Source organism: Rattus rattus, chromosome 7, assembly GCF_011064425.1.
Source record: "Rattus rattus isolate New Zealand chromosome 7, Rrattus_CSIRO_v1, whole genome shotgun sequence".
Classification (NCBI taxonomy): domain Eukaryota; kingdom Metazoa; phylum Chordata; class Mammalia; order Rodentia; family Muridae; genus Rattus; species Rattus rattus.
This window is the reverse complement of record NC_046160.1, coordinates 22614754-22642403: the sequence shown is the minus strand read 5'-3', so window position 1 is coordinate 22642403 and position 27650 is coordinate 22614754. Positions and strand designations below refer to the sequence as shown.

Sequence of the window (27650 nt, the reverse complement as noted above, 5' to 3'; positions counted from 1 at the left end):
GGGGAACTCCAACGTTGCAGTCCAGAGAAACGTCAGGGACTTGAGAAGGAGGAGGAGACGTGAGCAGGAACATGGAGGGCGAGGGGTAGGGGTTTCCGAGGGACACATTTTGAGATTGCACCCGTCTGAGGATGGCTGATGCTACCTCTCAGTTAGAAGCGCCAGCACCTCAGGGTGTTAGTAGCGAGTTTAAGAAGCCTGTTTTGCCGGTGCCTCCCGCAGTGCGGAGTAAGGCTCCGGCCTCCAGTCCATCAGTTCCTGAGGATGTGAAGAAGGAATGTAGCACGGCGCAGCTAGACTCTGGATGTGGGGAGCCCGAGGTCTCGCCACCGCAGCCAGACAGCGAGGAGACTGGGGGTCCACCGGTGGAACAGCTCCGCTCTCCGAGGGTAGCTCCTGTTTCTGGCGGTCCGACCCGGGCTCCCCCGTACCAAGAGCCATCGTGGGGCAGCCCAGCCACGGCCCCTTACAGTCTCGAAACCCTGAAGGGTGGCACCATCCTTGGCACACGCACCTTGAAAGACACGAGCTACTGCCTTTTCGGGAGGCTTGCTAGCTGTGACATATGCCTGGAGCATCCTTCCGTGTCTCGGTACCATGCTGTACTACAGCACCGGGGGTCGGATCCCAGCGGAGACTCTGACGATCAGGGGCAGGGCTTTTATCTCTATGATCTGGGAAGTACCCACGGCACTTTCCTCAACAAAACTCGCATCCCACCCCGCACTTACTGTAGAGTCCATGTCGGGCACGTTATTCGCTTTGGAGGCAGCACTCGGCTCTTTATCCTTCAGGTAGGTAGAAAAATCTAAAATAAAAATCGTGGGCCCTTGCTCTCTCTTGCTCTTCTTCTCGTGCCCTCTTTGTCCCTGTCCCTTCTCTCCCCATCTTCCCCTTTCCCCCGACGTGCCCATGGCCGGCCTTTCCTCTCTTCTTCTTCTCTTCTCTCATTAAACCTTTCCACATTGAAAAAAAAAATCTTGGGACTTCACTGTGCTGGGATTCTGAGTTTCTTTAAGGTTTAGTTGAGAAAAAAAGATTCTTCTAGTAACCATTGACAAAAGCATAGGGCCCAGTCTGGAGCCACAGGTCTGCATAACTGCAGTGTCTCAGAAAGTAATTTCTCCACTTTTTTTTTTTTTTTTTTTTTTCGAGCTAAGGACCGAACCCAGGGCCTTGCGCTTGCTAGACAAACGCTCTACCACTGAGCTAAATCCCCAACCCTTTTTTAGATTTTTTAAAGATTTATTTATTTATTACATATAAGTACACTATTAGCTGTCTTCAGACACACCAGAAGAGGGCATCAGATCCCATTACAGATGGTTGTGAGCCACCATAGGGTTGCTGGGAATTGAACTCAGGACCTCTGCAAGAAAAGCCAGTGCTCTTAACCTCTGAGCCATCTCTCCAGCCCCAATTTCTCCACTTCTTAATCCACATACGTATATACTTTTTCCTTGATTCATTAAGGGACCAGAGGAAGACCGAGAGGCAGAATCTGAATTAACAGTAACACAGTTGAAGGAACTTCGCAAACAGCAGCAGGCGTTATTGGAGAAGAAGATGTTAGGTGAAGATTCAGATGAAGAAGATGAAGCAGATACCACTGCAGGGAAGAGAAATACAAGTGGTCAAGATGAGGAGATGGGTTGCACGTGGGGAATGGGTAAGAAACTGGTATTGGAAGTTCTGAACTCATTCCTGGTGGCATCCTCAAATGCTTTTGCTCACACAGCTCAAGAAGGGGTAAACATAGTTCGAAAGCCCAGGTCACTAACTTCAAAGGTATAAAACTTTGAATTATGGGTATTATACACACACTTTCTCACCATGTAATCTGCATATTGCTTTCATCATTTAAACACACACACACACACACACACACACACACACACACACACACACACACACAGAGTTCTGAGTGCATGGAAAATTGACTTCATTCCTTTGGCTGAGAAATCAGAATTTGATATTTCACCTCTCAGGCTATTTTCACAAAGTACAAAAAAATCCAAGAGGTTATTGTATAGCCCTGTATTTTGGATGATAGGTATTCAGGTCTATGAGAGGATAGTTGGGGGAAGGGGCTGGAGAGATGGCTCAGTAGTTAAGAGCACTGACTGTTCTTCCAGAGGTCCTGAGCTCAAATCCCAGCAACCACATGATGGCTCATAACCATCTATAATGTGATCTGATGCCCTCTTCTGGCATAGGTGTACATAGAGATAGAGTACTCATACGCATAAAATATAGCTTTAAAAGATAGTTGGAGCTAATAAAGCATCACGATGCAGGACTTTAACTTCAGCACAATCTCTGTTAGTTTCAAGCCAGCATGATCTACATATTGAATTTCAGGACTTGAACTACTTTAGAAACCCTGACTCAAAAAACAAACAGAATGAGTGAAAGAAAGAAGTTGTGGCCTGATGAGATTGCTCAACAGGTAAAAGTCTGTGCTGCTGATCGTGATGACCTGAGTTTGACCCCCAGGAGGCACATGGTGGAAGAAGACAACGGATTCCCACAGGCCTCCTTGACCTCCATGTGCACTGTGGCACTTGTATGTGTGAGGTCTATAGATGTTAAGATAGAACAAATGCAAAAATACTTCTGCTAAGTGTTAAGAATAAGTTGGAAACTATTAGCATGCTAGAGCTAGTGTGAGAAAATGAATCAGACACCAGGAACTCAGTTAGACATATGCTGCTCAATATGGTAGCTGTTATCTGCATATCTAGTGTGGCTTACCCAAAGGCATACTTCTAAGTGCAAACTACACCCAGGATTCAAAGACAATGAAAAAAATACTACCATAGTCTTGTAATGACTATTATGGTAAGATGACCTTTTTAAAGTAGCTAATGGGAAACTCAGAATCATACTCATAACACATATTTCTGTTGGACAACACTAATTTAGATCTCTTAGAAACTATAAATTAACTTTTGGGTGTTTGTTTTAGGGGGCATGGCGAGTATGTAGAGGTCAGAAGGCAACTGCAGGAGTCATTTCTCTCCTTTTACTTTGTGAGTCTGAGGGGTCAAAAGCAGGTTGTCAAGCTTGGCAGCAGGAACCTTTACCTGATGTCCCACTTTATGTATTTTTAAATAAGAGCTTCAAGCTACAGCCATGGTGGTGGTGGCAGTACATGACTTTAGTCTCAGTGCTGGAGAGGCAGAGGCAGGCAGATCTCTGTGAGTTCGAGGCCAGCCTGGTCTATAGAGCAAGTTCCAGGACAGCCAAAGCTACAGAGAAACCCTGTCTCGGAAAAAAAAGAAGAGAAGAGAGAAGAAAAGAGTTTCAAGCTAGAACTTGAAGGAAAGGAAAAGCAGTCCAGATAAATCTGCACACCGACATTGGTGTTGAGGGCAGAGACTGTTGGTTTTAAGGGAGCATTGTGTTGGCCAGTCTGTTTGGCAGACTGGGGAATTACTAATAATCAGTATTGGAATCAATAAGACCTGAGTAAGAGAGAACGAGACCAGGCTAGAGAGCTCAGTGGTTTTTCAGAGAGTTGTGAGTCAGTGTCTTCGAAGTGATGAGAAGGAGAAAAAGTCACAGAAACAAGTCTTGTCTGTTACACAGCGTAGACTCATCATGGTGACTTTGTGATTGTTCCAACTCATGCCCTTACGGATTTGTCTTTTAATCACTTTCAAATGCGGATAAATAAGTGTGTGTGTTTCTTGAAACATTGTCTTTATGTAGTCAGGCAACCCTCCTGCCTCAGCCTCCTGAGGACTGATTACAGGTGTGTGTTACAGGTGTGTGTGGCTGTGCCAGCGTATCTAACTATATCCTTACTCGGCCTAGAAGGCTCACGAATGCCATTCACATGCCCCTGTCTTATATTGGTTTTCTTGTGTCTCCATGTGTCCTGCAGGAGAAGATGCTGTAGAGGACGAGGCCGAGGAGAACCCCATTGCCTTGGAGTTTCAGCAGGACCGGGAGGCGTTTTATATAAAGGATCCGAAGAAGGCTCTTCAAGGCTTCTTTGACAGAGAAGGTATGTGAGCAAGTGTGCTTCTGGCTGTGAGAGGAAAATGTGCTCACAGCACTGCTGCTTCCTAAAGCTTTGAGGTTTGCCTAATACTCGTAAGTAATATATTTTGTCTGCTGTCTTCCTTTCAGTTCTTGCCCTGGGATGAGTCTCAGTCACTTTTCTTTGGCTCTGTGTATAGTTTTCCTAGGCTGCTGAAGCTCAGACCCTGGATGTGTGCCAGGAGAGCGCTTTCTCTACCACTGCGAGAGAGAGCTCTGTCACCAGTCCCAGGTTTATGTTGACAATAATAAGATTCCTGCTTATTTGTCTTTCTGTCTTAAATACTTTCTCCTAGCTTAACACATTATTCTCAAAAGAGCTGGGATTTAATGGTAGGGAAATGAAACAAAGCCTTAGAGCTTATTATTCCTAATTCACATGGTCTTTCGTAATCAGTACCTTTAATATATGTGTTCTAGAAAACCTTAGGTGCAGTTCTCAAGAACACCATCTACTTCCTTTGAGACAAGGTCAAAGCTCATTGTCTGGAGCTCACTAATGGCACTAGAATGGCTGGCCACTGAGCCCCAGGAGTCCTCCTGTCTCTGCCTCCCCAGGGCTGGGGTTGCAGGTATGTGCCACCATGCCTAGCTTTTTTACCTGGTTTCTAGGACATAAACTGGGATGCTTATGTTCTCTGGGTAAGGGCTTCTCCTACTGAGCCATCCCCTGAAGCCCCTGATCTTTTACAATTAGTGCAGATTTTACCTTCTTGCGATTAGAAATGTTCTCAGGGAAAATTGCTTCAGTAGATGTACTCTGAGAGAGCGTTGATGCATATTTATGTATTTATGTTTTATATATACATTTACACATATGTAGTTATTCACAGGGCTTTTGCAGGGACTAGTTCCAAGATGCTTTGCTGTAGATACCAAGATCTGAGGATGCTTAAGTTTCTATATCAGGTAGCATAATATTTTCATATAAACTGCATATAGCCTCCCATATGCTTAAAATATACTCTAGATTATTTACAATACCCAATATGTGTAAATCTATGCACATGGTCATTATACTGTCCGAAAAAGTGTACATGTTCAAAGCAAACAGTTCTTTTTATGTAATTGGTTGAATATCAATAGAGAAGAAATCCGATCTGTCTGTCTGTCTTTCTGTCTGTCTACTTCTATATGTACACATACATACCTGGAAGTATATATGAACTAATTGCTTTCAACATATTTATTATTCTAGTCAGCCATGGTAGCTGATACCTGCTGTTCCATCACTTTAGCAAGTGGAAGCAAGAAGATCAGGAGTTTAAAGTCATGCTTTGCTTGTCTCCATAGGGTGTTCAAGACCAGCCTGGGCTTCATGAAGTCCTATCTCCAGCAACAACAACAAAATGAGTATTTATGCTTGTAAAAACTAACTGTACATGAAAGTATGAAAGTTGAGTCTAGTCACAGCAGGAGGATGAGAGTTCGGATCTCTAGAACCTACACGAAAAGCCTGGGTGTGGTAGCATATGCCTACAAGCCCAGTGCTTGGGAGAGAGAGACAAGGATTCTTGGAGCTTATTGGTCAGCCAGCCCTGCTGAATCGATGGGCTCTTGGTTCAGTGAGCGATTTTAAGGTAGAGAATGACTGAAGAAGATATCTAGTCTTCACAAACATGCTTGCGTGTGTGTGCGTGCACGCACAATTGCATAAATAAAAGTATGTATGGAGAGATGATTGGTTTGTTTTCATTGTGCTGGGATCAAATCCAGGACCTTGCTCATGCTAGGCAAGTATCTGTCACTAAGCAACAACCTGTAATCCCCTCCCTTGGAGACCAGGTAGGCCTTGTAGATATGATCTTCTTGCCTCAATTTCTGAATGCCTCGTATTATAAGCTGTGTATATAAGTATACACAGCCAAGATTGTATTTTGTGGACTGGGGTTGAACATAGTACTTATATGTATTTCAAGCAACCACTCTGCTACTGAGGTATATCCTAACTCTAACTAACACTCTGTCTCTGTCTCTCTTAAGTGATAGGGTCTCAAACTTTCACTGTAACTCAGGCTGGCCTTGAACTTGCACCTCCCTCCTGAGTGCTGGGATTATAAGTATGAGCTACCATTCCAATTCTTTATTTTTTTCTTTTCTTTTTTAATTGGGGGTCGTATTAGTCAGGGTTCTCTAGAGTCACATGGGTAGTCTCTATATAGTAAGGGAATTTGTTGTTATGACTTAACAGTTTGTAGTCCAACTAACCCAACAATGGGCAGCTGTTGATGGGAAGCCCAAGGATTTAGTAGTTGCTCAGTCCCACGAGGCTAGTTGTTTCAGCCGGTCTTCTGTATGAGCTGGAATCCTGAAGAAGTAGGTGCCAACAGATGTGCTGGCAAGTAAGTGCAAGCAGGTGACAGAAGTGGCTACAGAGTGTAAGTCATTACGGGCTGTTGTAGCCAGTACAGGGATGTAGATTTTGTTTTCCATTAAGGGTTCATTAAGTTGCCTAGGCTGGTCTTAAATTCATCCTGTAGCTCAGCAGGCCTTGAACTTGAGGTTTTCCTGCCACACCTCCTGAGTAGGAGGGATTAAGTCTGTGCCATCAGGCCCTGCTGAGTTGATTGGATTTGAAATTATTTTCTTGTACGTCACATTCATTCTAGTCTTATCTCCAGGTGACGATCCCCGGCAGTGTTCACTGTGATAGTAAAACTTGATATTTGACTTGCCACAGTTCTCCTTGCTGTATCAACTAGTAAGTTTTAGATCTGGCTGAAATTGTCCTTTTCCTGCAGGAGAAGAGTTGGAATATGAATTTGATGAGCAGGGACATAGCACTTGGCTCTGCAGGGTGAGGTAAGTTCTTTTTGTCTTAGCTGTTTTTCCAGACAAGGTCTTGTTTTGTGGCAACTTTTGCCTACTAAGTCCTGGGTTCATGGGCTCTTTGCTAATGTCTGTGTCTGAACGCAGGCGATTCAAGTTAACATATGGTTGCAGAGAATAGCCCAAGAGTGACTTTGCTCTGCCCTTTAGCCTAGTTCCAAGTTTGGGCCTTGATAGCTCCATAGCACTGGGAGCTGGGGTGAAATGAATAAAAGTGGAAGGAAATGACTTGAAGTCTAGCCGAGGCAGACAGAATGAGTTCCCTGAGAGCATGAGACGCCGTCGTCATGGGCACTCGGGACGGCTGTTTTCATGAGAGTCAGAGCCCCTGTAACCAATGCAGGTTACCGGTAGATGATTCAACTGGGAAGCAGCTGGTGGCTGAGGCCATTCACTCAGGAAAGAAAAAAGAAGCAATGATACAGTGCTCACTGGAAGCTTGTCGGATCCTTGATACCTTGGGCTTGCTACGGCAGGAAGCAGGTCAGTATGGAAAAACCTTTTTTCTTTTAAAAAACAAAGAAGGAACATGTAATGCAAAAGGTGCACAATCTCTCTACATAGATAATGTGCAAGTTGTACAGAACTTTCTGAAGCAGAGAGAAACATTCCCTCTCAACATCCTAAGGCAGTTGTTCATATTGTCTTAAGACATTTTCTGTATGTAGGTGAGTGTACATTTAAAACTCAACACTAAAACTGGGTCTGGGGGCACACCTTTAATCCCAGCACTCAGGAGGCAGAGGCAGGCAGATCTCTGTGAGTTTGAGGCTAGCCTGGTCTACAGAGCAAGTTCTAGGACAGCCAGGGCTATACAAAGAGAAACCCTATCTCAAAAACAGAAACAAAAAACCCCCGAAAACCCTGGCTCCTGAGCCAGACACAGTGGTGCAGGTCTGTAACAGGCAAAGCAGACACAGGATAGTTGTGATTCAGAGTCATCCTGGTCATGTTTCTTGGTTTATTTCTTATGTTTGGTGGTCTTTTTCTTATTATCGTCTTACCATTTTATCGACTGATTTCTTTTTGTTTGTTCGTTTTTGTCTTTTTGAGCAGGGTTTCTCTGTGTAGCCCTGGCTGTCCTGGAACTTGCTCTGTCTGTAGACCAGGCTGTCCTTTGCCTATGGAGTGCTGGGATTAAAGGCAACCAGCATGCCCAGCTTTATTTTCACTGTTTATTGTAACATAAAACACGCTGTCATTTAGTAATATTAGGTGTATTTATGTAATCATCACTGCCCAGCTCAGAACTTTTCGTTACCCCTGGTACAGTGGTAGCCTGTGAGCATTAATTCCTTTCTCCTTCCTGTGTTCTGTCTCTGTCTCTGGTTTCTTTTCTTTATAACTCGTGTGGAGATCAGAGGTTGGTGTTGGTGTGCTTCAGTCAGTCCTCACCACCTCTTGTTGAGTCCTGAGCCCTAGGTATGTTTAGCTGACCAGCTTGCTCTGTTTTCTGTGTCGGGGGATGACAGTGGGCTCACTGCCCAGCATTTGCAGTAGGCACTGAGGATCTGAGCCTGGTCCTCACATTTGTGAGACAAGTACTTTATGTACTAAGCCATCCTGTCAGCTCAGAACTTGACTACTTTAGGTTCCTTGTATAAGCGGCATGATAGGTGCCCTCTTAGGTGCAACTCATTTCCCTCTCCTCTCCTTTGTTTTCTTTTCTTATTTTCTTTTTCTTCTTCTATTTTTGAGACAAAGTCTTGTGTATCCCAGGCTGGCCTCAATCTTGTTATAAAGCCAAGAATAGTTTTGAACTCCCAATCCTCCTACCTTTACCTCCCAGTGCTGGATTATAGATTTGTTCCCTTACACCTAGTCAGCCAATGGCCTACTGCATACTACATCATCTGCGCATACACACTGTCACCTGAGCTGCATCCCCAGCCTCCCTCCTCCCTCCCCTTCTCTTTCTCAATCTCTAAACCAACCAACCAAACAAACAAAACCTTCCTTATGAATTGTTTTATTTTTAGTATCTCGGAAAAGGAAAGCCAAGAACTGGGAAGATGAGGATTTTTACGACAGTGATGATGATACATTCCTCGATCGGACCGGCCTGGTCGAGAAGAAGCGCTTGAACCGGATGAAGAAGGCTGGCAAGATTGATGAGAAGCCAGAAACTTTTGAGTCACTGGCAAGTTGTTCACTGAAGTAGCTACTTTTATGTCATTATAACTTTTAAAAACAACATAGAAATCTAATATTGAGTTACAATTTTTGTGGTCTAAATTTAATGGTAAGAAAATGACTAGTTTTATTCAGGTTGGTGGAAAAAAGAGTTTACTCACTGCCATTCACTTTCCTCCAGGTTTGTATTGATCTGTTAATGAACATTCTTTTGATATGGCATTACTCCCCATATCCCCAAAAAGAAAAGGAAACGTCCCAAGTTTGGGTGTTCACAGTGAAGTGGTGTTGGGCCCCGGCGTTTGAGAAGTGGGACGAACAGCGTCGCCGTGGTCTGGAATGGCACAGCCGTTGAGGAACTTGCTCTAAGCTGTCATGCATTAACACTGTACTTAGTATTCCTAGTTGCAGACATTCAACATCTACCAGTAACTAACTATTCAGTCACTCGTTCTATTCGAGATTTTTAATTCTAAAATTAGTTCTGCTAGAATAAAGTAAACAAGTGAAATATCAACTCCATCCAGAGCCAACTTAGAAGGACTTCCGATCAGTCATCGTAAAACCTGTAACAGTATTGACAATGGGAAGGTGTTGGGAAGGAAAACACTTGCTGACCCTGTCGATTTGGCATTATAGGTTGCAAAGCTAAATGATGCCGAAAGGGAACTCTCCGAGATTTCTGAAAGGCTCAAGGCGTCAAGCAAAGGTGAGGCTCTGAGCACCTGTCACACATACCTGTCACATGTATGTACTGCATTGTGTTAGGCACTGGGAAAATGCAAGCTTTGGAGGTATTTTAAGGAGCAATATAGCTTTTTATTTTACGTGTGTTTTTAAAAAATATTTATTTATTTATTTTTAGACTCCAGATTTTATTCCCTTCCTTGTCCACCCTCCAACCCCACCCCCCTCCATGAGGATGTCCCCAGTCCACCTACCTCACCAGTCCTCTAAACTTCCTGGGGCCTCCAGTCTCTTGAGGGTTAGGTGCATCTTTGACTGAACCCTGACCCTGCAGTCCTCTGCTGTATGTGTTGGAGGCCTCATCTGAACTGGTGTAACTGCCTGTGGTCCAGTGTCTGAGGATCTCAGGGGTCCAGGTTAATTGAGACTGCCGGTCCTCCTACAAGGTTGCCCTCCTCCTCACCTCCAGCTTTCCCTAATTCATCAGAGGGGGCAGCAGCTTATGAGTGTTTTGCCTGCATACAAATATCAATGCATGTCTGGTACTCGTGGAGGCCAGAAGAGGGCGTTGGATCCCCTGGAACTGGAGTTAGAGGAGGGTATGAGCTGCCAGACGGATGCTGGGAACTGAACCCAGATACTCTGCAAGAGCAGCCAGTGCTGAGCCATTTTGTCTCCCACAGTGTAACATTGTGAAGCTAGAAAAATATTTTTAAAAATGTTTGGTTTAATTTCTTTTATTTGACAGTTGACAGGAATGAAGCTTAACTCACCTCCCAGGCCTCCCCCAGTTGGGACTTTGGTTCATTCCTAGTGTCAGTGCTGACAGCTGCGCAACATTTCATTTGGGAGCCCTTTGTGGATAGTTCGACTGAGTTTAAAGGTATCCGGGCCATCTTTCTAAACACGTCTTATTCCTTTTGGACAGTTCAGTCAGAATCATCATCTCAGGATTCTTTAGATGCGTTCATGTCAGAAATGAAATCAGGGAGCACGCTAGACGGGGTGTCCCGGAAGAAACTTCATCTGAGGACTTTTGAACTGCGGAAAGAACAACAGAGGCTGAAAGGGTTAATAAAACTTGTAAAGCCAGCAGAGATCCCAGAACTAAAGAAGTAAGTACAAGTGGTTCTAGTTGAAGAGAGTTAGACAGTGTCTCACGTAGCCCGGCCTGGCCTGGAGCAGGGCACCGTAGCCTAGGGCGACCTTGTACGTCTTATGTGTGTGTGCAGTTTCACGTGTTGAGATCAGGGGTCAGCTTTTGGTTGTGGGTTTTTTCTTTCCTTATCTGGGCTCTGAGATGAGACTTGGAGTTGGTGGCAAGCTTCTTTACCCACTGAGCCATCTCTTTAGCCTAATGTTGAACTCTTACAGAGAACTTTAGTAAAATTTTTATTCTTTGAGAATTTCATATAATGTATTTTGATCATATTCAACCTCTCTCCTCCCCTCAACTAAATGTTTGCCCAGAGGGCTATGTGTATGATTAAAAACAACTACATCCTGCTTGTACTTCTCAGCTATGGATGTGCCACCATGGTCAGTCTTATTTATCTTTGTATTTAATAATTTATTAATAAAATAATAGGATTATTTTATTTTGTGGGTTTTTTTAGTGCTAAGGGTCGACCATAATCTTGACACATAGTAAGTACATGCTGTACCACTGAGCCATACTCCTTGTGCAGACAGCCTATAAGAACAAAAGGACAGGGCTGGAGAGATGGCTCAGTGATAAAAGCACCGACTGCTTGTCCAGAAGTTTTTAGTTCAATTCCCAGCAACCACATGGTGGCTCACATCTCAATGGATCCAGTGCCCTCTCCTGGTGTGCCTGAAGACAGCAACAGTGTACTCATACATTTTAAAAAAAAAAAAAAAAAAAGAGGGGGTTGGGGATTTAGCTCAGTGTAGAGCTCTTGCCTAGCAGGTGCAAGGCCCTGGGTTCAGTTCCCAGCTCCAAAAAAAAAAAGATAAAAGGACTATTTGTGAACTATAGATTATTAGAGGATTTTCCATGGATATTATATGGATTCTAGATTAATTGGAATGCTATGAGGTTTTTTTAAGCACTTAAAAATAATTTTATAGTCCAGTCATTATCCCCCCTCCAGGTCCACCCTCCAATAGTTTCTCACCATGTTCCTTGTCTCCTATCTCTAAGATGATGTCCCCACACAACCCCATACTCCACCAGGCCTCCCCATTCCCTGGGGCCTCAAGTTTCTGAAGGGTTAGGTGCATCTTCTCTCATTGAGGCCAGACCAGGCAGTCCTCTGCTGTCTATCTTTCTGCAGAGCAAACTTCTTTTAAAAGCAACCTGCACAAAAGACTCATACCTCCAGTTTATAAAAACTTATGCAAGGTAATAGATAATCAGCCACAAAAAAAATGAAACATGCCCACAAAGACCTGGGCATGGTGGCGCATGCCTGTAATCCCGGCATTTGGGAGGTAGAGGCAGGATGGTCAGTAGTTCATAGCCATCTTCTGCTATGTAGCAAGTTGAAAACAAGTAGGGCCGCACTTGGCGATGTGTGTGTGCTTAGCCAGAGGTAGGTGGATCTCTTGAGTTTCAGGCTGGCCAAGGTTACACGGTGGCACCCTGTCTAAAAACAAACAACCCCCCACAACCAGAGCAAGGAAAGGAAGAAAAAGCCAGTGATATGTATAGTTCAGTGGGAGTGCTTGTCTGTTGTGAATAGACTCTGTGTTCAGTTCCCAATACTGCAAAAAAAAGGAAGAAGGAAAAGAAATGTAGATTTATTTATTTAGGTTTGGTTTTGTTTTGTTTTTGAGACAAGGTGTCACTAAGTAGCCTTGGCTGGACTAGAACTCACTATGTAGATCAGGTTAGCTTCAGACTCAGAAATCTGTCCGCCTCTGTGGCATGAGTGCTAGGAGTGAGGTGTGTGCAGCCACACCTGGCCTATTTCTAGACTCTTGTCTTTTACATATTTAGAAGATGATTAACAAATATGATCAATCACATGAATGCTTATCAAGAGCAAAATTAAATATAGACTATACAATAGAATACCATATAGCTATTAAGATAAGGAAGCAATTATTTTTGCAAGTTGTAGAATCATTATCAAAATATAGTAAAAGCAAAAGCTATATTAACTGTAGAACAGTGTAATATATGTGTAGAGGAAGAATGTGTAAGTAAGGAGGTCATAGCTTATGTATGTATGTATATACATGTATATTCGTAGATGTCTGTTTACTCAAGCTCATTGCAAACACACTTGGAGGTGAGGGTTTGTCTACAAGTGATTTACTCAAAGATTACTCTCAGCCACTTAAGAGAAATCATACTGAAGTAGAGGAAGGAACAGGGAACAAGTTGGGCAAAGATGTGCTTTCAAGAATTATAGTGGTACCACAGATGTCCTAGAAGCCAGGGGCTTGGACTTTACCCTCCTGCACACCAACATTGACCCCAGGCTTTGGGACCCCAAGCAGTTCCAAGAAAGGCGTAGACATGGACCTTGGCGTACAATACTGTAGTAGCTGGAATGAGCGGGTTCCCAATGGCATCTGCTGTTCTGTCTCTGGAAATATTTATAAAAGCTGAGTGAGTTGTTTCTGGGGAAAGGAACTAGGTGACTGGAGGACAACCGTTAGAGAGAGACTGGACAGTATATAAATTCTTTATATTTTCTACGTCAGTGTGTGAGTAAACTTGCACAAGGAGAATCTTGCACCAAGTAGCCATGGTGTTTTAGGTCTAGAATTACGGTTATGTGGTGACAGTTTTAGCTTTCACAGTTTGAGTTGTTTAATAAGCAACTAGAAAACCACATTAATAGTTGTATTGCAATCTGGACATGGTGCACACCTGTAATCCTCACATGAGGGAAACTGTCCAGGAGGCTCTCAAGTTTGAGGCCACTTGTACTAGAATACTAAGTTTCAAGCTAGCCTGGACTACAGAGCGAGACTGTGTCTTATGACCTGACAGGTATTCATAGTGGCTCATGCCTGTGATCTCAGCATTGGGCGGGTGGTTGAGAAGCTGTACTGTGTAGTATAATACCCTGTAATATTAAGCAGTATATACTATTAAATTTTTTTTAAGTAAAGTTTTAAAAATTCAGTTCTTCAAGATAATAGCCACCTTTCAAGTACTCAGTGCCCAAATGTGACTGATATTTAATCACATGGGTAATTCAATATAGACATTATTACAAGTTTTCCATCGCTGCATAAAGTTCCATTGTACAGAGCTGCTTTAGGGTGTCAGTGAGCGTGTGGTGTGCCCCTCCTTCCTAGGAAACCTGTAGCTCCTCTGTAAGAGCATCTGGATGTTAAGATGGGTTATGTGCCAGGCGGTGGTGGTGCACATATTTAATCCCAGCACTGGGGAGAGGGAGGCATGTGGATCTTGCATTTGAGACCAGGCTTCTCTACAGTGTGAGTTCCAGGACAGCCAGGACTACAGAGAGAAACCCCGTCTCAAAAACCTAACAAAGGTGGGCTATACATTTATTTTCCTTCTCCTGTGACTGTTGTCACTGTAGTCACCACCTGATAAATGCAAAGCCCTGTGCCTGTGTTGGGAATTAAGGGCTGAGGGAGCCGAATCACTGTCCTCCGGAGGTTATGCCCTCTTTCTTGTTTATGTCTGGATAGTCATCTCGTGATCATGTCTGTTTTCTCAGAAGTGTCCTTGTCAGTTTCTGTGGGTTTTTGTTTTTTTTTTTTTCTTTTTTTTTTTCGAGCTGAGGACCGAACCCAGGGCCTTGCGCTTGCTAAACAAGCGCTCTACCACTGAGCTAAATCCCCAACCCTCGTGGTATTTTTAAAGCTGCTCCTTATTGAGTGCTGCAGGGTGAGGTGTAGTATAATGTGTGTGTAGGGGGGTCAGAGGTCAACTTTGTGGAGTTTCTTCTCTCCTTCACCTTTCTGTGGGCTTGGGGGTTGAACAGGTTCTCAAACCTGACTGCCAAGTGCTTTTACCCACTGAGCCATCTCTCCAGCCCAGTTCCATGGCATGTAAGGTAAAACCTTAAACTTAACTAAAATAACCATTTATAATTGTTCTTCCTAGAACTGAACTTCAGACTACAAATGCAGAGAACAAAACTAAGAAACTTGCACTGCCTCTCTTTGGTGCCATGAAAGGAGGAAGCAAATTCAAATTGAAAACTGGAACAGTAGGGGTGAGTCGTGAGTGTGTGGAACTCAGTCCTTGAGCTGTCCCTGAACTAGATTTTCTGTCTTATTCCCTGGTTATATGGGAAAGGGCTGATGGATTAGCATCTCTCTCTCTAAAAATATGTATATTATTTATATGAGTACCCTGTAACTGTCTTCAGACACACCAGCAGAGGGCATCAGATCTTATTACAGATGGTGGTGAGCCACCATGTGATTACTGGGATTTGAACTCAGGACCTCTGGAAAAGCAGTCAGTGCTCTTAACCACTGAGCCATCTCTCTAGTCCCACATGAGCATCTCTTGCTGAGAAGTAGTGAACTGGACTGCAGAGATGACTCAGGTATTGCTCCCAAGTATGAGGACCAGAGTTCAGATCCTAGTACCCCATGTAAAGTGAAGCGTGGCCCTGTGCTGACTGTGACCCCAGCACTGAGGGGTGCTAAGGCAGGATTGCCGGGGTTGGCTGACTGACCGCCTAGCTGGGCTGCAGGTCAGTAAAGACACTGCCTTAAAGGAGTGAGGTGGGGAGTGATGGGGGACAGCTGAGGCCCTCCTGGCCTCTGTGCACACAGACATGCGCATGGACACAAACGAGTAGGGTAATTGATTTATGCCAGTCAACCTGAAAGGAACTTGTATAATTTATTTTTACTGGTTTATTCAGTTTCTTTTCTTTTTTCTTTCTTTCTTTTTCTTTCCCTCTTCCTTCCTTCCTCCCTCCCTCTCCTCCCTCCCTCCCTCCCCCCATCCCCTCTGTCTTGACACAGTCTCACTATGTAGTCCCAGCGGTCCTGGAGCTGGTTTAACGTTTCTAATGTGTGTTATATTTAGGAATGAAGTGCCTATGTTGATATTTTTCCTCATGCTTATTTTGCTTACTGCTGGAATATTGTTTTTCCTTTGTTAAATAGTAGTTCTCTGAGAATTCTGTACATTGTGTTTTGATGATATTCATTCCCCCCTCCAAATTCTCCCAGGTCTGTGCCTCTGTCCGACCCACCCAACTCTGTGACCTCGCTTTTCTCCTTTTGTCTCCTCCTCCCTCCTCCTCCTCCTCCTTCTCCTCCTCTTCCTCCTCTTCCCCTCCTCTTCCTCTTCTTCCTCTTCCTCTTCCCCTCCTCTTCCTCTTCTTCCTCTTCCTCCTATTCCTTTTCCTCCTCTTCTTCCTTCTCTTCCTCTTTGTCCTCCTTCTTCCTCCTCCTTCTTTTCTTCTTGTTTTCGTTTCATTGGATTGTTTTGTTTTTAAGATAGGGTTTCTTTATGTAGCCTTGGCTATGGACCGAGCTGGCCTCAGACCCACAGAGATCTGCCTACCTTTGCCTCCTAGTACTGGGATTAAAGGTGTGTGTCACCGCCACCCAGCACCGTTGAACCTAATTTATGCTGCCCATATATTCTTGGATATGTGTCTTACTGGGGCATAGACACACAGAGGGTGCACTCTTAGAGAGAACCAGCTCTCCCACTCCTGGTGTCCATCATTTGTCATTAGCTGCTCAGCTAGGGTAGAACTTTGTACTTTCCTTCCTTTTCCCTGACTAAGGCTATAGCCTTACCTTACTGACGCGTTTTCTCACTTGGGGCTCCCTCCCTCCTCTCCACTGACTCCAGCTTATGTCAAGTTGACTAAAACTAGTAGCCTAGTGACATAGCTCTAAACGATTCAGCTTGCAGTGCCTTGCAGGCCTTATTTTCTCATAGTTCTAGACTTTAGAGTTCAAGATCAAGATGCTGGCATAGTTGGTATCGTGTGCCTTACAGATGGCTGCCCTTTCATAGTGTCAGGTATACCGGCTTAGGGCCCAGGGTTTCTCAGCCATTTAACTAAGTGCAGCTCATTGTAACTTAATTACTCTAAAGACCTTATCTCAGATGAGATGACATTCCAAGAGATCTTAGGAATTGGGACTTCACACGTGGATATATAGGGGTGTACATAAATCAGGGATAGCGTTGCATATCTGTCATCAACATACCGGGGAGGCTGAGACAGGGACTTAGGTTCTGGGCCAGCCTGAGCTACAGGGCCAAACTGTCTGAAAGCACACAACAGAACACCTGAGATGGAAAGACCTTGAATTGTGATGGACTGTCATCTGATGCCAGAGGCCTGAAGTTCCAGTCACACATGTGACTGACTTAAAGTTATGGAGAGGGTTTAGAGGAAAAATGGTTTCTTTTTTTTTTTTTTTTTTTTTTTAAAGATTTATTTATTTATTATATATAAGTACACTGTAGCTGTCTTCAGATACACCAGAAGAGGGCATCGGATCTCTTACAGATGGTTGTGAGCCACCATGTGGTTGCTGGGAATTGAACTCATGACCTCTGGAAGAGCAGTCAGGCGGTCTTAACCGCTGAGCCATCTCTCCAGCCCGGAAAAATGGTTTCTTAAAAGGCTTTTTAATGCTGGGCAGTGGTGGCAGATGCCCTTAATCCCAGCACTCAGGAGGCAGAAACAGGTAGATTTCTATGAGTTTGAGGCCAGCCTGGACTACAGAGTGAGTTCCAGGACAGCAAAGGCTATACAGAGAAACCCTGTGTTGTTCTGGTCTGCAGGCATACATGCAGGCAGAATGCTGTATACATAATAAATAAATCTTTTAAAAGGGCTTTTTAAAAAAGATTACTTAACTTAATTTTATATTTAAAAAATATTAAGGGACTAGCTAGTAGCCCAGGGCTATAATCTCTACTTGGGAGGCAGAGGCAGGAGGATCACTCCAAACTTGAAGTCAACCTGGTCTACATAGTGAGTTTCAGGCCTGCCAGCACTATATAGTAAGATCTTGTTTCAGAATATCCAGAGGGTCAAGGGAAGGCAGTAAAAATGATTTCTTTTTTGAAAACATATATTGATTTACTTCCCTGATGATTTTGTAATACATCCAAGTCCTTTAATAGCAACGGTATGACAGGATTGGGTCCTGCTGCTGTTACTCACCTGCAGTAAGGTTCTGTTTCCCTACAAGGTGCTTCAATGTAAATTAAATATAAGTGTTTTATATTTAATAACCCTGGAACCCTGTGTGTAGCACTGAAGCTGGAACACGACCTTGTGTCTGCTAGGCAAGCAGGCTGCTGCTGATCTGTATACCCAGTGCTGTGTTCATAGTGGCGTTGCAGATCCAGCTTAGGTTCTTATAAATGCTCTCTAGTAATCTGTGGCCTAGAAATGCTGAAAACACTTGCTAAGATGTACAGATGGACAAAACTTCCTTTGGAGGTCACCCTTCTAGCGGACTTCTGTGGGGCTTATTAACCTGGAGAGGCTGCACTGTATACATTTAGCTTGACCTCCCAGAGGAGCTTTGTCCCTGATTACCATCATGCAGAACTTCCTGTGTGTGGTTTGTTTCCCTTGTAGAAGTTGCCACCCAAGCGTCCTGAACTCCCTCCAGCTTTAATGCAAATGAAGGATGAACCTGAAGTAGAAGAGGAGGAGGAAGAGGAAGAAGAGGAGGAGAAAGCAAAGGAGGAGCATGAAGAAGGAATGGAGGACGGAGGCGTCAGGCCATCTCAGGGGCCGGAGCCAGAGCAGGAAGCAGCAGTGGAGCACCCGGGTACTCCCCTAGAGCCCTCGTGCTCCAAGGAGACAAAGAGCCATGGTAGTGTCTGTTTTCCCTGTGCTGGCTAGTCAGGCAGTGGTGTTCAGAGTTAAAATCACAAAGCATTTGTTGTCACGGAGTATCAGAGTGTGTGCTGTGAAAATTGCAGGGTTTTCTCTTTCTAGCCTGAAGTCCAATTAGGCAACCGTTGGTGGTGGACAACATAGGCGGCACCGTAGCACCTTTAGGTGTATCTCGAGTGTTGGTCTGTGTTGGTTCATGCTTGTTGTGGCTAGATGGGACTGTCAGTTGCTTCCCTCCCTTGTCAGTTCACACAGTTCTTTCTGGTGCTGTGGAAGCTAAACTACAGGAGCAAGGCTTCTGGGTGGATTTAGCTGCAGCTGTCCAGTCTCGTGTCCTAAGTGTGCAGTGTCTTTAGCAATAGGGACTTATCTTCAACCTCTGGGAGTCAGTGGAGGGCAGTGGCAATAGCTAAAATTGTTTGTGGAGTCACTTGGACTACCCTGACCATCCACTTGGGTGAGAGTTTCTAGTGCACAGGGCTGGGATTTTTGTTAGGTAGTGTATAGTCTTCTGAGAATTGTTGTCAGCAACAATTTGTATTTAAAAACACAGGTTTTAAAACTTGGTTTAAAACCTTAAAGCTTGGGGACTGGAGAGATGGCTTAGGGGTCCATAGCACTGACTGCTCTTCCAGAGGACCCAGGTTCAATTCCCAGCACCCACATGGCAACTTACAACTATCTGTAACTCCAGTTCCAGGGGATCTGAACTCTCATACAGACACATGCAGGCGAAACACCAGTGCACATAAAATTAAAACAAAAACCAAATAAATAAACAAAAACCCAAAACAAAACAAAAATAAATCTTTTTTTTTTTTTCTTTCTTTTTTCTGGAGCTGGGGACCGAACCCAGGGCCTTGCGCTTGCTAGGCAAGCGCTCTACCACTGAGCTAAATCCCCAACCCCAACAAAAATAAATCTTGAAGGTTAAATAATTAGTAAATCCATAGTAGATGAAGGATTATTCTATATCTCTGGCCTCTGTCCTATTTCTTTGTAACATAGAATCATATTCTACGTAAATGAATTCTGAATCATATTTAGAATCTATAGCCTGCTTTTTCCTATGTCCTAAAAATATTTTTAATTTTTAAAATTAGTTTATTATCTATGATTTATGACTTTGTGACTACTGTGGCATACATGTGGAGGTCAGAGGACCGAGGGAGCTGGATCTCTGCTCCCAGCATCACAGATTGTGGGGTGTCACACTCATGTCGTCAGGCTCTGTGGGTGGCGAGTGCCTTCACCTGCTGAACCTTCTTACTGGCTTTGTGAATCAGATAAGGAATAATAAAAATAATACTTTTATAATATGATTTTCTTTTACTAAGGATCATAGTGGTTCACTATATGTGTATGTCATGATTAAATTACTTTCTACATTTTAAACAAGTATTTAATTTTTAAGTTTAATTGAAAATTGTTGAATCACCTTCATTGCGTGTGCCATATGCACCTGTGGAGATGAGAGGAGGCCCTCAGGAGGCACGGCTCCTGCCACGTGAGCCTGGACATGGAACTCGGGCACCCGTCAGGTTAGGCAGCAAGTGTCTTCACTTGCTAAGCCATCTCATTGGCCCTATTAATTTTTGTTATTGTAAAAGTGTGAATAGTAAATCTTGATACTTAATTCTGGTATCTTTTAAATATATATTCCTTGAGGTTCAAGAAATTTATAAGTTGGGAGGTAGATACGTATGTTTTTAAGATTTTTTGTTGTAAGAGTCACCATTAAGTTTTACTTGGAAGTTTTTTAAAGGGGAACTTTAGTGGTTCTTCTAGTCTTTCAGAGGCTCCTTTACTGAAGACTTTAAGGTGAATTGAACCGCTGGAGTCTAGCTGAATGGCATAGAAGTGTGTAGCTGCTCTTCTCGTCTCTGCTCTTTTGGACTCCACCATGAATTAATTAACAACAGTCTGTCCTGACACTGCTTTTTACAGAAAAGCACAGCCACATGGAGCAGAGTAAAGGTTATCAAGAGATGGGCAAAATAATGCCATTACGTGAGGATCCTTCAGGTAAGTAGGCGAGCCGATTCTAGTGCTTCTTCACAGACAGGCACTACCTGGTTTTATAGGGAGGAGGTGGGAGGCAGAACAGAAAATGGCACACAGATGCTACGGATGTACTGTGGATTGTGTCTATATGCAGGTGACTGCAACAGTGTCCAGAGGTTTGTCTTCCCCCTTACATGCCTATTTCTCTCTGCCTAGCCTATTTCCGGGGCTCCCGTCTGTCCCACAAAGCATTCAGTGTCTCACGCCTCTGTCTGACCAGACAGAAGAAGCCTCTCCAGTGTTATATCTCTCAGTCCTTGTGTCCTACCATGGAAATGATTTAAACCTGTAGTAATAAATCAGTCGATAGGTGGGTTGACACTTAGAAAGGCTGCTTTCTCTGGCTTTGCCTGTCAGAGGTAAACTGTGGGATAGTAAAAGCAGCCTCATCATAGTTTAGCCTATAGCCTAGCTTTGTATTTAAAAGCTGAAAGATATCAGTGAAAGGAAATTTCTCGTGTTGTGCGAGTGAAATAGACACCCATTTTCTTTTTAAAATTACATGTGCGTCTGTGTGTCTGTGTGTGGTTGAATATATGTGTGTGAATGCTGCTGTTCTCACAGACCAGAGGTGCCAGATCCCTCCAGAGCTGCAGTTACAGATGGTTATGAGCCATTTGATGTCAGTGCTGAGAACTAAACTCAAGTCCATGTAAGATTAGTATGTGCTTTAACTGCTGAGACACCTCTCCAGCCCCTATGTATGTGTATGTGTGTCTGTGGTTACATGCCTCATGTATGCAGGTGCCTGCAGAGACCAGAGGTGGCATCGGGTTCCCTGCAGCTGGATTATAGGTGGTTGTTAGTTGTTTGACATGTGCTGGGAACCAAGCTATCCTCTGGAAGAGCAGCAAGCACTTTAAACAACAACAACAACAACAACAACAGCGACAACAAGTGCTGCTGCTGCTGCTTCTTCTTCTTCTTCTCTTCCTCCTCCTCCTCCTCTTCCTCTTCCTCCTATTTAGTTAGTTAGTTAGTTTGTTTATTATATATGAGTGCACTGTAGCTGTCCTCAGACACACCAGAAGAGGGCATTAGATCCCATTACAGATGGTTATGAGCCACCATGTGGGTGCTAGATTGAACGCAGGACCTCTGGAAGAGCAGTTAGTGATTTTAACCACTGAGCCTTCTCTCCAGCCCTATTTCTTCTTAGTATACATTTTTTTACGAAAATTAGTTTGTTTTTGGTATGTGTGTGTGTGGGTATATACATGTTGGTATGTGTACATGAGGACCAGTGCCTGTGGAATCCAGAGGTGTTGGATCCTCTGGAGCTGGATCTGTGGGGAGGTGGGAGCTCTGTCAGTGTGTGTTGGCTGCAAATGTGCTTAACCACTGAGCTAGCTCTCCTCACCTTCCTGTACGTCTTGCAGTTGTAGACAGTCAGTTACTGAGGTGTCTATGACTTCAATTACAGTATCGTCTCGGGGTGGGGGGTTCATTTTATATTATGTTTACTTCTGATAACAGCTATATCTATCCTCTCCCCCTTAAAGCAGCACCAGAGAATGAATGTAAAAAAGACAGAGATGAGTTGAAGAAAAAGAAATCTGGGCCAGGGAAAGTAAGTACTTCACTTTTCTAAAAACACATTTACTGTGGTGGGTCTTTGTCTATTGAGACTGTCTTAGAGTTTCCAGCAGCATTAGCTCCTTGGAGAAATCTGGGGTCTTCATCTACCGTACAGACTACCTCTTATTAATTTATTGTTTTTTCATATCTTGTATGTGATGCAGAGAAATCTGAGTAACATGTTCTTATCTCCCTCCTTTTGTGACAAAATCTCCATTGTAATTTTAATTTTTAAACCTATCATGGAAATCATATTATTATATCAAGAGCTTCCTACTCACTAGCTCCTCAGAGAGGGACAGTTGTGTCCTGTCCCTGGACCATCTTGGGGTAACCAGCTCACAAGAGGACTCGCAGAGCTCACCGTGCAGTTGTGCTAGCAGCTGTGACTCCTCACAGCGAAAGGATAGCGGGGCCAAATATCTGCAACCATGTGCAAGGCTCAGAGAGCCCCATCCCTGTAGAGACACAAGATGTGCTGGTTTCCCTAGCAGCCAGTGTGGCAAGTGTTGCTATATGGAGAAGCTCATTCATGGACTCAAAACCAAGACTTTATTGAGGGTGTATCATGTAAGGCCCTCCCTGCCCAACATGTGTCCATTTTCCATATTGGCAAGAGGAAGATGAGCACATTCAGTGCACCATGGAGACAGTGAGCCACCCATGTCTGTTAGACCCAAGTCTCCCTCTAAACCCAGACTGCAGTCCAGCCAAAAGCCAGCCTTGTCAACTGCCTCTGCACAAGGGATAGCAACAGGCTTGCCCGGCCGGCTGTCTGCTGCACCAGATCAAAGACAAACACCAGCTCTCTCTTACCACTCCTTGTATTTCTCTTTCTTTTTCAGGTAGGGGTGTGTGTGTGTGTGTGTGTGTGTGTGTGTGTGTGTGTGTGTGTGTGTGTGTGTGTTTTTGGCAGGGACTTTTCGTTGTAGTGCAGGGTGCCTCATACCCTCTGCCTCAGCTGGCCAGATGTTAACACCACTTTAAAGGGTCTTGTACTGGCTTGGTTGGTGAGGTGCTTGTGGGCAAGTGTGAGGACCCAGGTTTGGATTCTCAGGACATGTCTTCAGTTCCAGCACTGAGGAGGCAGACAGGCCAACCAGCCTAGCAGATCAGTGAACTCCAGGCTCAGTGCGGAATCGCCTGTCAAAGAAGGATGGAGGTGGCTTAGTACAGACACTTACTTGCTGTCAAGACTCACAACTTGAGTTTGATCCTGGCTCAGATGGTGAAAGGAGAGAACTGACTCTGGTTAGTTGATCTCTGACCTCCACATATGCCCCAGGGCATGCACACTCAAAAGCCAAAAGCACAAATTGATATAATTTTAAAAGGTAAAAAAAAAAAAAGAGAGAGAGCGCCAGGTGTGGTGACACACACCTTTAATCCTCACGTTCAGAAGGCAGAGGCAGGCGGATCTGTATGAGTTCCAGGACAGCCTGGTCTACAGAGCAAGTTACAGACAGGCTACACAGAGAAACTCTGTCTGGAAAAAACAAAAAGTAAGCAAACAAATAAGTAGGAAGATAAATAAATAAGTAACTAATGGGGCATATGCGCACACGTTTCTAATCCTGGAACCTGGGAGGCAGAGGCAGGTGGATGGCTGTGGCTGTGAGGCTGGCCTGGTGTATGTAATGTGTTCTGGCCAACTGGGGCTTCGTAGACTTTGTCTCAAAATAAACTGGAGAGCAATTGAGGAGGACATGTGACGCTGACCTGGCTTTATAGGAATCAGGGCCATTCATAGACGCTGTTCTCTCTTAGTTTTATTTACTGGCAGGCTGGAGACAATAATTCTTACAGCTAAAAGGCTTTAGAGTCAGACCAGATGGGACAGACTTGTAATCCCAGGTGGGATGGTCACAGATCCCCAGGGTCCCCTGAGCCACTTAGTGACACTGATTCAGCAGCTACTCTTGTGGGTAAAGCAGTGTATTTCTTCTTTGCAGTTTCCACCCATACTTTCTTCCAAATATCCTGAGGATGACCCAGACTACTGCGTATGGGTCCCACCTGAAGGTACAGTGTTTATTTTTCCTTCTTTAAGACGTATGTGTATGCGTATATGAGTGCCTACAGGTATGGCGTATGCAGCATGTGTGCTTGTTGCCCGTGGAAGACAGAAAGAGGGCATTAGACTTCCTGGGACTGGACCAGTGGTGGTTGTGAGCGGCCATGTAGGTGCTGGGGACTGAGCAAGTGCTCGTAACCTCCGAGCCATCTCTGGGTCCTGCTTACTGTAAGTAGACGATATATGTAAGGAACTCACCCTTTGATGGCATTAAAGGATGTAAGGAGACACATCAAGTGAGTAGAATTGGTGCACCCTGTGTAGATCCCCACTTAAACAACTTTTAAAAAGTTATAACGGCTTAGCGTGTGGTTCAGTTGATAGAGCGCTTGCCTAGCATTCCCAGAGCCCTGGGTTTACTTCCCAGCCCTGCATAAGCCAGGTATGGGGCGGAGGCCTGTGATCCCAGCCTTCAGGAGTAGAGGTAGGATGGTCAGAAGTTCAAGGTTATTTTTTACTACATAGCAAGTTTGAGGTTAGCCTGAACTACACGAGACCCTACTTCAAAAATATGTAAACAAATATGTAAAAATAATATTTGGTTTGAACACTAACTGAATGTTGATGATAGAAATTATTGTTGACTCTTTTAAGGTCTGAGTGGTGTTGAATGATGGCTTTTGGAAAATGTCCTTATGTTCTGGACATGTTCACAGATGTGATGACATCTGAGAGTTACCTTTGAATGCTCTGGTGGTAGAGAATAGTAGATTCTCAGATGTCGATAACAGATAGGGAGGATTAGCCACATTTTATTAACCACTAAAACCGGGCGAGGGGTGCGTGGGTCTTTATAGTTTTCTGCCTATTTCTACAAGAATTTACGTTTATTAACTAAAGGAAAAAATTACATTCTGACTCATCTAATCATTTTTCATCTAAAGATAATGGAATATTATCAGCTTATTAATTATTAACTCAATGCATTATATAAAATGCCTATACAAAAGATATTTCAGTACCTTTTCTACACAAATGGAGGTTTCTTCCACTCATTTGTTATTAGAACAATTATTTCCTTTTTTTCACTGACATCATAGTTGGTTTTTTATCATGTGCGTGCGCGTGTGCATTCGTGTGTGTGTGTGTGTGTGTGTGTGTGTGTGTGTGTGTGTGTGTGTGTTCGTACACGTACACCATGGCATACATTTGGAACTCAGAGGGCAATGTGCAGCCATCGATTCTGTTTGTTCACTGTGTGGCTCTGAGACTTTGCAGACTTGGCAGCAAGTGGCTTTACCCACTAAGCTATCTCACTGACTCCTTGTTTTGTTTTCTTGGTTGTTTTTTATTTTTATTACTCATTGTTGTGTGTATATGATGCACAAGTATGACAGAGATGGGGGACTATGTGTTCTGTGGTGAACATTTGGAAGTTGAGGCAGGAGGATTATAAATCCAAAGCCAGCCTGTTCAGACAGGTATATGGCACTGTGTCTGCCTAAATGGTACTGTAGTTCTTTTAGGACAGACTTTGTTATTTAAATAGTTGCCTCATTGGCTATTTGCTGTGTTTCTAGTCTTTTGCTGTTCGTTACAAACAACTGTGTAATAAGTAACATACTAGATGAATTAAGCCAGTTTCAGAAAGACAAATACTGCATGTTTTCTCTAGATATAAATCATATGTGTATACAGGACTTGAAGCTGTCCAGAGGAATGAAGAGGCCAGCGGGCAGGGAGAGAGGGAGGTTAGCGGGGTAGGAGAGATATGCTCAAAGCAAATTATATAGTCCCATGAAAAGTCCTGTTTAGTGGAATAAATCAATAAATGAATAAATGCTGAAATTGAGAAGGTTAAAGATTACTGGACAAACAAGGACACAACGTGCACTAGGTGTAGAGCGACATCTGTGGGAAGGCGGTGACGTTACACTGCTCAAACGCACACGCGCCCAGACCTGCACTCTAAGGGTGCCGTGCAAGCTCTGTGCCAGTGCGCACTCATGTAGGAGGTGATGACCTCTGCACGGGCCAATCATATGTTGCTTTTCTTGGTGGATGGTGTTTCTAAGATACTAGTAACTATTATAACTTTATTTATCTACTAATAAATGTTGAGTGAAAAGAAACTATATTGTGAAATTATGCCCAAAAAGTAACTTTTCAGAACAGAGTGTTGGGGCACACGCCCTTCATCCCAGCATTTGGGAAGCAGAGGCGGGCGAGGCAGTACAGGGAAATCCTGTTGTGAAAATCCAGAAAGTTTTTTAAAAATTATTATTATGAGGCTGGGGATTTAGCTCAGTGGTAGAGCGCTTACCTAGGAAGCGCAAGGCCCTGGGTTCGGTCCCCAGCTCCGAAAAAAAGAACCAAAAAAAAAAAAAATTATTATTATGATTTTTAGATAAATGTTCTGTCATAAAAGAAACTGTCTTGTTTTGCTTTTGACCTACTGATATCTGAATATTTTTTTCTTCTTGACTTTGGAAAAGTAAATACATTTCCTTTTCTTTTCTTTTGCTGTAGGTCAAAGTGGAGATGGCAGAACGCATCTTAATGACAAGTATGGCTATTGATTGGTTCAGAGTCCCAGAGGAAGACCTTGTGGGCCACAGGATGTCTGGGAGAAGGCATCAAGTCTGACCCGGGAAGTTCAGACGGCCATTTGTACAATCTGGTGACTGGCTTTTTCTTCTGTACCCCTGACTTCCTAAACTCACCTGCCCATTGGATTCTCCTGGATTTCAGTGTTTATATTTAAGTGTCTGTGTATATATGTAAAAAAGAACCATGCACACTGAGAATAAAGTAAGAGACATGACCCATGATGAACTGAGGATGATGATTCCCCTAATGTTGACTTAAGAATATAAAAGGGCCCGTGCTGACCCTGGCTGCCACCATGGGTGAGTCCTGCAGGGCAGGTGGGCTGCCCTTAGGCCTCAGTGCTGGCTGCCAGTGCTCTAGATGCACAGCACAGCTCTCATCTCAGGGCAGGATGTAAGTGACCGACGATCACTTTTCTCTGCTTCTAACCTTTCACAGTCACAGAGTCTAGCAAGGCAGTCAGGCAACTGGTAGTATTCAGTGTGGGGGAACCTAGAATAACACTCCTGTTGCCAGACCACTGCAGTTTATACATGCAAAGGCTAAATGCTTTTTAGTACCATGATCTATAACCAGGTGAGCCTCTGGACAGTCCAAATGTTTTATATCTGTTTCTCAGGGCCAGTAAGGCCCGCCCACTCTAGAGACCTGATAAGGAGTCTGGGCAGGCAGGAAGGCAGTCTGTGGGGAGAGAGGGAAAAGCCCTGATGGTGTTAGTGCTGTTTGCCATCGTGATTGGGGGTCCTACTTCTCTCCTGTTTACCATCTCTGTCTAACAGAGAATAGGAATATCACAAACACGATAGGAATATTTTATCTACAATTAAAATAGGAACATAGAATGATCCAAAGAAGCAAAGTTATATTGGGCACAATGGCACAAGCCATTA

General features: G+C 43.9%; 1 protein-coding gene across 1 annotated transcript; it reads left to right on the top strand.

Annotated features, from left to right (window-relative positions):
- Nucleotides 1-96: 96 nt before the first annotated feature.
- Nucleotides 97-26981, top strand: Slc4a1ap (solute carrier family 4 member 1 adaptor protein). The gene is made up of 14 exons (XM_032908971.1): nucleotides 97-794; nucleotides 1474-1669; nucleotides 3890-4012; nucleotides 6789-6849; nucleotides 7220-7359; nucleotides 8856-9016; nucleotides 9649-9718; nucleotides 10625-10811; nucleotides 14753-14864; nucleotides 18231-18471; nucleotides 20442-20519; nucleotides 22061-22128; nucleotides 24089-24158; nucleotides 26680-26981. Exons 1-14 carry the CDS (start codon nucleotides 132-134, stop codon nucleotides 26727-26729), a joined length of 2220 nt encoding a protein of 739 aa, XP_032764862.1. The 5' UTR covers nucleotides 97-131; the 3' UTR covers nucleotides 26730-26981.
- Nucleotides 26982-27650: the final 669 nt, after the last annotated feature.

Excerpts from the sequence above, each read along its gene's own strand:
- Slc4a1ap (XM_032908971.1), top strand. The coding sequence starts at position 132 with ATGGCTGATGCTACCTCTCAGTTAGAAGCGCCAGCACCTCAGGGTGTT. Across the intron at positions 795-1,473 it reads CTCGGCTCTTTATCCTTCAG|GGACCAGAGGAAGACCGAGA; the intron begins GTAGGTAGAAAA and ends TGATTCATTAAG. Across the intron at positions 4,013-6,788 it reads AGGCTTCTTTGACAGAGAAG|GAGAAGAGTTGGAATATGAA; the intron begins GTATGTGAGCAA and ends CTTTTCCTGCAG.